Source organism: Bactrocera oleae, chromosome 6 (assembly GCF_042242935.1).
Source record: "Bactrocera oleae isolate idBacOlea1 chromosome 6, idBacOlea1, whole genome shotgun sequence".
Lineage (NCBI taxonomy): Eukaryota > Metazoa > Arthropoda > Insecta > Diptera > Tephritidae > Bactrocera > Bactrocera oleae.
The window spans coordinates 19,699,917-19,712,736 of NC_091540.1; the positions used below are offsets into that span (position 1 = coordinate 19,699,917).

At 35.5% G+C, this 12,820-nt stretch overlaps 1 protein-coding gene across 1 annotated transcript; it reads left to right on the forward strand.

Moving 5' to 3' along the window:
- The first annotated feature begins 2,392 nt into the window (after window positions 1-2,392).
- On the forward strand, window positions 2,393-9,931 carry LOC106620736 (dnaJ homolog subfamily B member 13). Its single transcript, XM_036360405.2, has 4 exons — window positions 2,393-2,751; window positions 2,814-3,165; window positions 3,225-3,625; window positions 9,386-9,931. The coding sequence occupies exons 1-4, from the start codon at window positions 2,529-2,531 to the stop codon at window positions 9,532-9,534; spliced, it is 1,125 nt and encodes a 374-aa protein (XP_036216298.1). The 5' UTR covers window positions 2,393-2,528; the 3' UTR covers window positions 9,535-9,931.
- Window positions 9,932-12,820: the final 2,889 nt, after the last annotated feature.

Consider the following 12,820-nt stretch of genomic DNA (forward strand, 5'->3'; position numbering starts at 1 on the left):
AGTTTCAAGTAGCTACATACATGATTTTATAGATGTACCGCACCCTCCTTTCAGTTGGCTGAAGAGCCTCTAAGTATATGCTACACTCCACCAATCCCACATTGTTAATCCGAAGATGGGCTGCTGATGTATATCAGACCTCAGCAGAAATTATATAAATGAGATAATATTGTGTTCCTCAAATTTAAATAAAAACAAAACAACATTAATTTCAGTCGAACCGAAACTGCAATACTTATGTATGTACATACTTATGTATAATACACTTCTCAAATAAAAAAATTACATACAAGAATTTATCTTTGACAGTTATATGCTGTAGTGGTCCGATCTGAGGAGTTTCTTCGGAGATTATATCGTTGCCTTGGACAATAATCCATGCCAAATTCCGTGAAGATATCTTTTCAAATAAAATAATTTTTCATATACCATAATATCTTACTTTCGATCGTTCAGTTTGTACGGTAGCTATATGCTATAGTGTTCCGATATCGACGGTTCCGACAAAAGAGCAGCTTTTTGAGGAAAAATGGCGTGTGCAAAATTTCAGATATTTATCTCCAAAACTGAGGGACTAGTTTGCGTATATACGGAGAGACGGACGGACGAATATGGCTAAATAAAATCAGCTCGTCACGCTGATCATTTATAACGGGTGATCCCAGTAGAGGTACTTTTCAATAAGCTTTTTTGACAGATCACACGTAAGTCTTGTCAAGCTATCATGTTATTTTTGTTCAGTATTTGGCATTTCATCATGGAAAGACTTACACCTGAACAACGTTTACAAATCGTTAAACTTTATTAAGAAAGTTCACGTTCTGTAAAGAATGTGTTTCGCGCGTTTGGCTCAACTTATGGTCAACATAATCGGCCTACTGATCGTACTATTTGCAACACCATCACCCATCAGTGGCCATAACGGCAGCGCGTTTGGAAATAATTACATATTATTATTTTATTTGAGTTCAAAGTCAATTATCTTGAAAACTGTATATTCATGATCAGCCAAAGCTATCCCAATTGCATCAAAACATCAACTACACAGATTCAGGCTAAAAATATTATTCAGGTTAATAGAGTTTTCAAGAAGCCATAAATACATATGTTTATACTTAGGTTCAAATTATATTTTCTTGTAACTTGTATATTCATAATTAGCAAAAGCTACCGCAATTGCATCAAAACAACATTTTCACATATTCAGTCTACAGCATTATTTTCACGTTAATATGGTTTCTCTGTGGCCATAACGGCAGTGCGTTTAAAAAAAAAATACATGTTACTATACTTATATTTGAGTTCAAAGTCGTTTCTTGAAAACTGTATATTCATGATCAGCTGGGTCTCAAGCATTCATTATTGTGAGTGTACACGAAGATCGTGGAGAGTCAATTCGGAGCCGTTTGCAACAACTCGGACTGACGTATGGATCGACATTGATTTTAAATTGAAAGCGTACAAAATACAGCTTGTGCAAGAACTGAAGCCGCTCGACTTTCCCAAGCGACATCACTTAACTCTATGGGCTCTTGAAAAGTTCCAAGAAGATCCGACAGAGGTTTTCGAGCCAAATGTAGTTTAGCAATGTGGCCCATTTCTGGCTCAATGGGTATGTAAACAAAGAAAATTGCCGCATTTGGGAGGAAGAGCACCCTGAAGAGATTCAAGAGCTGCCATTTCATCCAGAAAGAACAACGGTTTGGTGTGGTTTGTGGGACGTTAGAATCATCGGTCCATATTTCTTCAAAAATGATGCCGGGGAGAACGTAACCGTCAATGCTGACCGATATCGCGAATTGGCCGTTCCCACGACAGTCGGTCCACATAGCCGGAACGGACCGGAATTTTTATCCGGCAAAGGACTGTCAACTCGACAGAATTCTTCCGCTACAACAACAACAACCGTTATCGCACCACTATAACCGAATATTCGATGCCTGAAACTTGCTCCACTTCCCACACAACGCATCAATCAATGGATTTATTGAGAGAATACTTCGGTGAGCGGATATTTTCACGTTTTGGGCCGGTCGATTGGCCACCAAGATCGTGTGATATTACACCGTTAGACTTTTTCCTGTGATGATATGAAAAGTTTAAAGTCTATGCTTTGATTCAGGCCTTGAAGCAAAACATCACGCAAAACATCACGCATGTGTCATTCGCCATTTACCAGTCGAAATGCTCGAATTAGTCATCGAAAATTGGACTCAACGGATGGACCATATGAGACGTAGCCGCGGCCAACATTTGAAAAAGATATCCTTCAAAAAATAAATGCCAAAGAATGTTCTTTCGAATGATAATAAACATTCCCTATTAAATTTGTCATACCTAAAAACAAATAACCGGTTTTTTTTTGACATTATGGATACAGACACTTCTTTCGTAAGAGAAAGCACGCTCCGTATCGAAACAACCTTATATAATTGAATGATGTATCCGAACAGTATTATTCAAACTTCAATATAGACAGCATAAATTAGTTTGTCATAACAAATTAGAGCATTCCATTATCAATCCACATGAATCGTTCAGAACTTGATTACTATGCAGTATTAAATGTTCCTCATGATGCGCCCAAGGAAAATATAACGCTGGCGTATCGCAAATTGGCCATACAGCTGTGTCCCCATCGCGATCCAAAGTATGAGCGTGACTTCGTTCCTCTTTTGGGACCAACACACATGGAACCGTTGTCATCTTATCGCCAATGGGAATATATTAACATGGCCTATGATGTTTTGGGTAAGAGCAACAGCGAAAAATACACATTTATGCCACAACATTTGTATGACGTTCAATTCTAGGAAACGATTTGTATCGGGCCATCTACGATCGTTTCGGTGAGGTTGGTCTCTTTCAGGGCATTCAATTGCCTAACGGTTACTTTCCGCCTTATCAATATCATGGGGATCATATGAAAGTATATCATGCCGTTTTTGGCAGCTACTCGCCTTACGCAAATATCATCGACGTCGTTACAAACCCACCTTTGCTCTATTCTACATTGGAACATGGCATTGGAGTACGTAAGAAAGACCCGCCGGTAGAGAAAATTATTTATTTGGAGTTAGAAGAAGTATTCAAAGGCTGTACGAAATTAATGCATGTCTGGCGGCAAGAGTTCATTGACACGAAGGAAACACGCACAGAGAAAAGGTAAGATGACAATGCAAACGATTTTAAACGTCTATAAATATTATATTTTTGGTTGTTAGGAAGAAAACTCTTAAACTCAAGATACTACCAGGCACCACCCAAGGCACACGATTTTGCTTCAATGAGGAGGGTGACCGCTGTCCCACGAAAATCCCAGCAGATATTATATTTATAACAGCTGATAAACCACATCCTCTATTCGAACGTAGCCACCATCATGATTTAGTCTATACCCATAACATAACTTTAAAGGACGCACTTGTTGGCTTTAGCTTCACAATTAGAACATTAGATAAGCGTGCTCTGAAAATAAACGTTTCCGATGTGGTATATCCTGGCTATATGAAAACTATGCCAAAGGAGGGACTTCCAGTATGTGAAAATTTACCAATCGCTCCTGACATGAGACCTGCTGGGTTGAAGAAAAAGAAATTCGGAGATCTGATAATAAAGTTTCAAGGTAAGCAAAAAAATGGATACTCGTATGGCTATGATCTATCGTTTGAAATTCACTCCAAACATCACATGTGATATGCATATGTATTTGCCAACATAATTGTTAAAAAATAACATAACAAAATTTGATAGATATAAGTTGATGGTAGGGTTATCAATTAGGTTAGATTAGGTTAAGATGTCGATCCTAATAGGGATCTCACTTGTACAGCTTAGAACGCCGGTCTGTTATTGTTTAAATGAGTTTTAACTCCCTCCTCCAAGTGCACCGCTCTACTTTATTCATGGTCCTTCGAGCCATAGTGAGAGGCACTATGGAGTGAAAAAACATTTAAAAAAAAAAAAAAAAAAAAAAATTTAGTTACATATACACAGTGACCAAATACGAACCAAACAAAATAAACATAAACATACATATATAACTTATCGAAAAGGTTGAAGTGCTGTGACAAAAATAAGTGCGGTGAAAATAACAAATACATAAATATACGTGCAAAATTTGCTAAACATCTTAAACAACTAACTAATACAACACAAATCGAGCGCGAAAACTGAAATAAACTAAAAGCATACATAAATTGAGCGCGAAACTAATGCACCATACAACAAAATCTAAACAAAAACACATATTCGGGCGCGAGCAAATTTATCCACAAAAATACAAACAACAAACACGCATAAGGAGCTAGCCAGCTAAATGCCGAAGAAGACAGACACTGGGACAAACGCACAAGCACGTAACTTGTATATACATATATAGGCCCTCCAAAAGCCCCTTGAGGAAAACCAAAGTGAGCGTATTTATTTCACTTATTATTTTATACACTAATATAAAATAAGATTACCAAACTGGTATAGATCACGGTACAAATCGAAATACCGCTGACATTAACACCAGTTTGGTACAATATACTTATATATCCAAATATATATTATGTAAATAATTATTGTATGCCTATAATCTTACCTTTGTGTTTTCAAACACACATATTTCACAAACACAAAAAACAAAAACAGAATTCAAGTATTTACTTGCAAATATTTTCCGGCAATACCCCTTATTTTTAACAAAACAGTAAGCAGGATTGCCTTAAATAAGTAAGCAAAGGCACAAACATATAACAAAAATTTTAAAGACAAAGAAGAAGAAACAAAATAAATACAAACGACATATTTATATATTTTCAAAAACCAAGTACATATTTACATCCATATATGTGCATACGGAGAATACCTGCACATTATCAATTCCTTTTTCGCGCTCTCTTTCTATTGCAAAATATAGAAGCCCAGTTTATACATACATACGGCATACAATCTACCTATATTTTTATACCATACTCAACATTGGGTAATATTAAATTATTAAAATTTTAAACATTCACTAAAAGGTGATTTTTAAATTGCGAATGAATAAACAAAGTGAAATAAAATTTCCTTAATTTTATTTTTTATTAAAAAGCAAACAAACTCTTAAAAAAAAATATATATATATATATATAAATATATTATATATACATACGCATATGTACATCTATTCAAGCAAAACCTCTTGATCTTGTTAAAACACAAGCAAGCAGGATTGCGAATCAAACAAAAACGCATTGATCTCTCTAACGAGCTCTCAATTGCACACAAACAAAAATAATATTTAAATATATATACATATTAAAACATATACAATTATAGTTGTACATATTTTCAAAGTCCACATTGGTATACACCCCGCAATACCCCTTGTAACAAACAAGCAGGATTGCATACATAAAAAACTAAAAGCACATTGATCTCTTCAACGAGCTCTCAATTGCATTAGAAAGTATACATACATACGCACAACCAATTGATCTCTTCAACGAGCTCTCAATTTTACGAGCACATAAATATATACTAACAAGTCCGTTTATTAGGGTGTACCTAAATACATCAATATAAGGACATAAAAAGTATTATTGAATTAAAAGTGCGATTTTTAATAATTAAATAAATTAAAGCAATACATTCAAAATAAAACCACAACAAAATCATATTGCTAGCAAATACAGTTTACACTGAGAAAATTTTAATAAATTTTGACAAATATTTTAACATACAAAAAAAAATGATGAATGTGGATAAAATTCAAATTACACCTGCAGAAGCTACACGCGCAAGACAGGTTACCACAAAGCAAACAAAAGGCAAACTATTTGTGCCACCAAATTCATTTCTGAGAGTGACAGATTAACACGATACTGCGCTCGATTTTCATCTTCACCGATTCAAGACATCTCTGAATCGTTATTGGAAATAAAAAAACAAAATATTGACAATTTTTGGACTCGTCTCCAAACGGCTCATGACGCCATAGTAGATTATGACAATTCAGATCTATCACACGATTTTAAATTATCGGCTTACGCACTATACGAAAACTGCTTAGACCAGTATTAAGAAACAAAAGCTATGATTTCTGATCAATTAAAGCTAATAAAAGCGATTGCACCTACTCCGCATCCGAGAGTAGAGCTGCCACAAGTTCAAAGTCAAGAGGCAAGTTCGGGCATCCATCTCGAGGTGCCCGCATGTGACACAGAAATATTTTATGGAGGTTATGAAGAATGGCCGTCCTTCCGGGACATGTTCACTGCCGTATACATCAACCATCCAAAATTATCAAAAGCGCAAAAATTGTATCACCTCCGATACAAAACTAAAGGTCAAGCAGGCGCAATAGTAAAACAGTTCGCACTAAATGACGACAATTTTAATTTGGCTTGGGAAGCTCTAAAATCCAGATATGAAAATGAAAGAATATTGGTCGATAACCAAGTAACGACACTATTAAACTTGCCTAAGATTCAAAAAGAAACCAGTGAAGAGTTTATAAGACTACAATCCACTGTTTCAAACTGTTTGTCGGTTTTATCGACACAAAATATTCCCACAGACAGCTGGGACCCTATACTGGTAAACATATGCACTGCCGCATTACCAGAAAAATCGTTACTTTTATGGGAGCAATCGCTCTCATCACGAAAGAAATGCCCCACGTGGCAACAAATGAAAGACTTTCTAACTACCCAGTACGAAATCGCTGAAAGGGTAGATAAAAAACTAATTAAAACAAAAATTGTTCAAAACGACCTAAAAAGAAGCTTCAATAGACCCCAAGCTAGTAGCAAAAACAAATTCCTCAGAAGATTTTACAAAACGCAATCGTTCACATCCGAACAGAATAAGCATACGTCATGCGAACTATGCACAAGAGGGCATAAACTACAATCTTGCGAGAGAAACAATTTTATAAGAACAAAAAGATTATGTACAAATTGCTTGTCACATACGCATACTCATAAAAATTGTAAAAGCAAATTCAATTGCATCTACTGTCGAAAAAGACATCACACAATGCTTCACTACAGCACATTGCCCAGCTCACCCCAAAAGAGTGCATATATTAGTATAAAAAGAACCACGGGTTTAGTTTCAACTACAAATCCCGAAAACCACAATACCGAAAATTGCCTAATGACACCATGTTGCTCAAAGGCACAAAATACTCAAACGCTACACAGCGAAATACAAAATAGGGCATTACTACCCACAGCAGTCATCTCCATCGAACACCGAGGAGAACTGTTTAAACTTAGGGCCTTAATAGACCAAGGATCCCAACGATCTTTCATAGCGTCTAGGGTACAAAATAGGCTACAACTCCCAACAAAACAAGCCAACTTTAAAATCACGGGAATGGGCGGAAGAGTAGTCCAAAACTCAAATAATATCTGCCCCATTACCCTAATTTCCCCCCAAGCGGATAAGAGAATTAAAGCAGAAGCTATAGTCTTACCGCAGCTAACAAATATGCTTCCAAGCTATCATACAAATAGCAAGCATTGGCAAAAGGTTTCACACCTGAAGCTAGCAGATCCCAACTGCAATACCCCCGCTCAAATAGATATAATAGTAGGCAGCGACCTTATACCGCAAATAATGCTTGAAGGTGTTGAAAAAATTTCAACGACCCTTCTAGCCCAAAAAACTATATTCGGTTGGATTCTAAGTGGACTAGTTACTGAACCAGTTTCCACATCAACAACTCAAGTTGACGAAAATTCAAAAGAATACCTTAATTCACAATCAAGGAAATTTCGGGAGTTAGAAAAATGCCCCCTCATATCAATTAAAACCCCAGAAGATCAGTATTGTAAAGACTTCTACAAAGCCACAACTACTCGATCAAATAATGGTCGGTACGTCATACGACTACCACTAAATTCCCAATGTTCCAACACTCCACGAATTGGCAGAAAAAATCAAGTCAGAGTCCTTTCTGAAAAGATCAGGTTTAAAAACACAAATATGTAACTTTTCGACCCCGCAGGATGGCTCCAGCCAATAATGATACAAAAATCCTGCTTCAAAAATCTTGAGTTATATGGCGCGCTACTACTTGCTAAAATCGCACTTAACATAACATATAACAAAATTGTCCTAAGAAAGCCGAAAAATCGACACCTCTATAGTGCCTGATAGTTGACAACATTTTTATAATGTATAAAACTTCAAAAATAAAGTTAAGGGATCACCATATTTACAATGTGATACAGTGTCGCACCCAGACTCACAAAAAGCAAAGGTCGCACTTATCGAAACTATCTAAGCGCTCATCAAACGGGTAGTTTATGGGAAACATTTGTAAAAGTTGTAAATCTCACTTCAAAAAAGTGAGTGAAAATCACAAATCTCACTCTCGCAAGATCCCTCTTCAAGGTTTCAAAGGAGCACCCATTCTGGCCATATCTGAGCCAGGCGTGGAGTCGCTAACCGTAATAAACCGATGGTAAAGAAATTTTCAACAAACAATACAGATAATAAAATTATAAAAGAAACAACCGCAATACAATAAGTATGAAAAGCACATACAACCTCAAAACCCGCAAAATTAAGTTACATATCTTTTGCACGCACAGCAAAATGCATACCGAATATGCGTTCTGCCCATACACGTAAATATGGATATAACTATATCACCATGTATGCCGCGCCCTCGGCTACTCAACCAGCAGTACGCCGAAATACATGCAATATAAGCATATACGTGTAATACTAGGCAAAATATTCGCCTAGGGGGCCCAGGATGTTTAAATGAGTTTTAACTCCCTCCTCCAAGTGCACCGCTCTACTCGGGAAAAACTGACACACCTTAATGAAACTCACCACACCTGTGAACACTCAAGGAATTTCACCCCACACCAGATGACACCGCACCAGATGACACCACACAGGACAACACAACATACCATTCTCATTCGCTATATATCATTCGTTTCGTCCACAGGCCTGAGCGCCAAGTCAACATTTTTGATACGAAAGCTCCTGTATGCAACTTTTCGATCGTCCGCCGTCATCGTTAACCTGCAAAGTGAACATCGTTTTTTCGACTTTTTCTCTGCGGAATATTTAATTTAATTTGTTAAAGTTCAAGTTACTTGTATTAAAAGATTTTAATAAATTTTAAATTTGTAAACCTTTTTCATCACATTTTCCTTGCTTTATTCGGAAATAAGTGTTAAAGGCTTTGTGCAAATTAGTATCAATTTATTCAGTTATGATACAAAAGAAATATTGTGGGTTCAGAACACACTTTCTTTGAAGAACGTTAGGTTTGTATTGATTGTTTGCGATCAAAAAATAAATCTAGTCTTTAAATACATATGTATGTGTATATGCATATAGTTAAAGTTTATGTGATTAATCCTAATGGGCTTGTTCTTTTTAGTCGAATATCCGACAATAATGACAAATAAAATGCGGAATATAACTAAGGAATTCTTCGCTGAATTAGAAGAATTGGAAGAAGAAGCTGAAGATGCTCCACACCCCATTCATAGCCTTATGCAAAAGAGAGGAACTAGAGGCAAACACTAAGCTGAGAAGCCGAGAGTAATCACCCATTGAACAAATACTTGAACATAAACGATGTTTTCGAAATTTGTATTTTTATTATTTCATTTAAATTCATACATATACCTCGAATTCGTGACGAGTTTGTTTGTATTTTGACATTTGGAAGAAATATTTAAAAGAAAAGATTAATTAAAATACTTGTATATTGTCGGAAAAATTCCTATATTTGAAATCAGTGTTGTGTGAACTTCAAGGATGTTACGCAGTTCTTGGAAACCTGAATTTATATTTATAGTTATATATATACCTATGTACATAAATCACAAATTTTATAATTGTTACGATGTTTATCGAAAAAAATTTATTCGGAAATAAAAACAAAACTAAACGCAGTCAAATAATATACCGCTAAGAAGGATTGCGAACTTTCTTTATTTAAAAATATTAAATTAAAAATTATATTTTCAGTTTTTAATCTCAACATCTTAGATAACACCGGTCAACATCAGTTTTTCGGACGAGTTATACATACCTTATTTTTATATTTTTATACCTCAATTTTATACCTCTGCATATGCTTTTATGTATAAAAAATAAGAAAAATCCAACTCAATATAAATACAAAAAAAGTTTACATACTTATATAAAGAATTTATTAAAAGATACCAATCATCCATTTAGGATTCATTTTTACAATAGACTCAAAATCTTTATAAATATACAGTTTTATTTTTCCTGTCATGTTCCGTAGAATTTCCTCGTATTAGCCCCTAAAAATATAGTCCCTAATACTGTATATTTGCCAAGGAATCTATGGACCACTGCCTTAAAACTGTTTCAGGCTTTTTTCTTCTCATTGATAAGTAACTCCGGTAAAATATCACAATCCATAATTGTTTTATTTATGCGCCTACAAAGATTCCGACTTTGATTTGCGCCTCTGAAAGCTTTGGAAAAGAAATCAATCTTCAAATATTTGAAAGATGATCATCTGATTCCCTCTAAATTCTCGGCACTGCAGATTTCATTGCTCTTTTCTCACCTCTGTCCCAGCTTACATTAAAACGTAACATATTAAAACATAACCTAATAAATGCTATCAAAATAGTTACAAATTATTATAAAAAAGAGCTAATTAACTCACCATCCAGGATATCTCCAACAGTTATATGACACATGTAGAGCCCCTTTTTTTGTCCTGATTTTTAACAGGTAGATTGAAGTATGCTTGATATGCGTCGCAAATCTTCAATTCAGCGTCGCGTTTACAGCTTCTCGAAGGCATTTTGTACTGGTTGTTGCAGAAAACAAAAATATGAAACATATTATTTATCTGCAATTTGCAAGCACATACTATCTCCCGTAGTCTTCCGTCTCTTTTGACGGCAACATCTCGCGAAGACCGACCTTATATGGGCGCTAAAATCAAAAATGGTCAAATTGCTATAATTGCTTAAAAAGCAAATATTTTCGATCTATAATCGTCCTTTCCCATATAACGGCATGGCGCACGAATCGCCCAACAAAAATAAACCGTAATAACTTTTTTCTGTGAGAGTAATTACTCTTTTTTTTTTATTTGGCAGTTCCGCATGGTGGTATTGCAGTCGGTTAAATCATCTAGATTTGCCTTTCCGCCTGAAATTTTGCCGAAAATTATTGAAATGGCCGAAGAACATAATAATTTAATAAATAGTTTATGTCTGATGAGCCCCATTTTGCTCTGAACGGAAATGTAAACAAGCAAAATTGCCGTATATTGAGCGAATAAAATCCAGAAATAATCCACGATACGAAACTTCACCCAGAACAAATCACTATGTGGTGTGCGGTTTCATCAAGGTGTGTTGTCGGGCCATACTTCTTTGAAGAAAACGGTGTAACAGTAACTGTTAATGGGCACCGTTATTTAAAGATGTGGAATGGGTTTTTTTACTCAGAACTGCGTCAAAGACGTATCGCTCCGGTTGTTTTAACTTACACGTCACCTTTTAACACTTTTATTAAAAAATTGAACTGTCTGCAATTTTTGTTTAAATTTCACTTCAAGTGGCACACCTTTATTTCCGAAAATGGAGTTCACAATTTTGTTTAAAACCAAAATCAATTAGATTAGATTAAAAACCAGTAAGATGGATTGTTACGAATGGCAAGGGGGTCGTGCATATCGTGTGTATGAATTCGATGACGTTGCGCAAGAGAGCGTTGGGGTTGCTCGTCGTTACCTTTTGCTTCCTTTGGTGTGGTGTGATCGTGGTTGTTGGCTTGGTGCGTGGCATAATCATGCGGGATGTTTTGTTGTGGAATGTGTGGGATGGTGTGTTGGAGCTCAGACTCATTTAACCAGATTTAATTCAGATTTTCTGGATTACAAAATAAAAATATTTTAATTTAATTATTTTTTTAATGTGTTATGTCCAACCCTTTCTTTAAAGACATTTTGCTAGACAATATTCCGTGACATGACTTACTTAATGCTCGTGTAAATGGTTTTGCTTCGGATGCATGTATTAACGACGTGTTGCTACAAAATGTCTTTTAGTAATAATTCCTAACTGGCATAGCTAAATGAAATAGTTGATCAGCGCGTTTTTTACCGCGCAGCGTTAACGCCGTCACGGTATTCCTGAATAAAGCGGCAACTTGACGTCAAATTCTCACTTAAATTCAAAAATTAGTACAAAAGAAATGAAAACGAATTAATTTATTAATAAAATAAACATCGTGCATCAAGAATTTTTTCAGAAAAATTACAATTTCTACGTTTTCTGCAGCCAACTTGTATAAAGAAATTCGTCTGTTAATGAAACATAATTTTTTGATCAAAAACAAATTGTTTCTCATAGGGCTTGAATAGTGTGATCCTGTGCCAGGCATTCCAATCATTCGTAAATGGTCTTCTAAACTCCAGAACCTCTCATATGAGCACCAAGGCGAAGGTTATGAACGCAAGAATACCCTTTACGTATGGACATATCGGTCGTGATTTGGATGTGAATCACATATTCGCATTGTTTTCCATTATGAACAAAGTACGAGTATAATGTTCTATAAGGCATCTGAAATATTTCTGCCATTGCATTTTGTTTTGAAACGCATCAACCCCATAGTCGATGCGCAGTGAAAGGGCACTAAGAAAATTACGATATGCGGAATCAGATTTGTATACCTTGAGCAAGGTATATTAAGTTTATAACACTCAGAAGGAAACGTATATATATAAATAAATGATCAATATATATAAATGATCAACGTCTGTCTCCATATACATGAACTATATACCTGCATTTTTGAGATATCAATCTGA

Excerpts from the sequence above, each read along its gene's own strand:
- LOC106620736 (XM_036360405.2), top strand. The coding sequence starts at position 2,529 with ATGAATCGTTCAGAACTTGATTACTATGCAGTATTAAATGTTCCTCAT. Across the intron at positions 3,166-3,224 it reads GAAACACGCACAGAGAAAAG|GAAGAAAACTCTTAAACTCA; the intron begins GTAAGATGACAA and ends TTTGGTTGTTAG. Across the intron at positions 3,626-9,385 it reads TCTGATAATAAAGTTTCAAG|TCGAATATCCGACAATAATG; the intron begins GTAAGCAAAAAA and ends TGTTCTTTTTAG.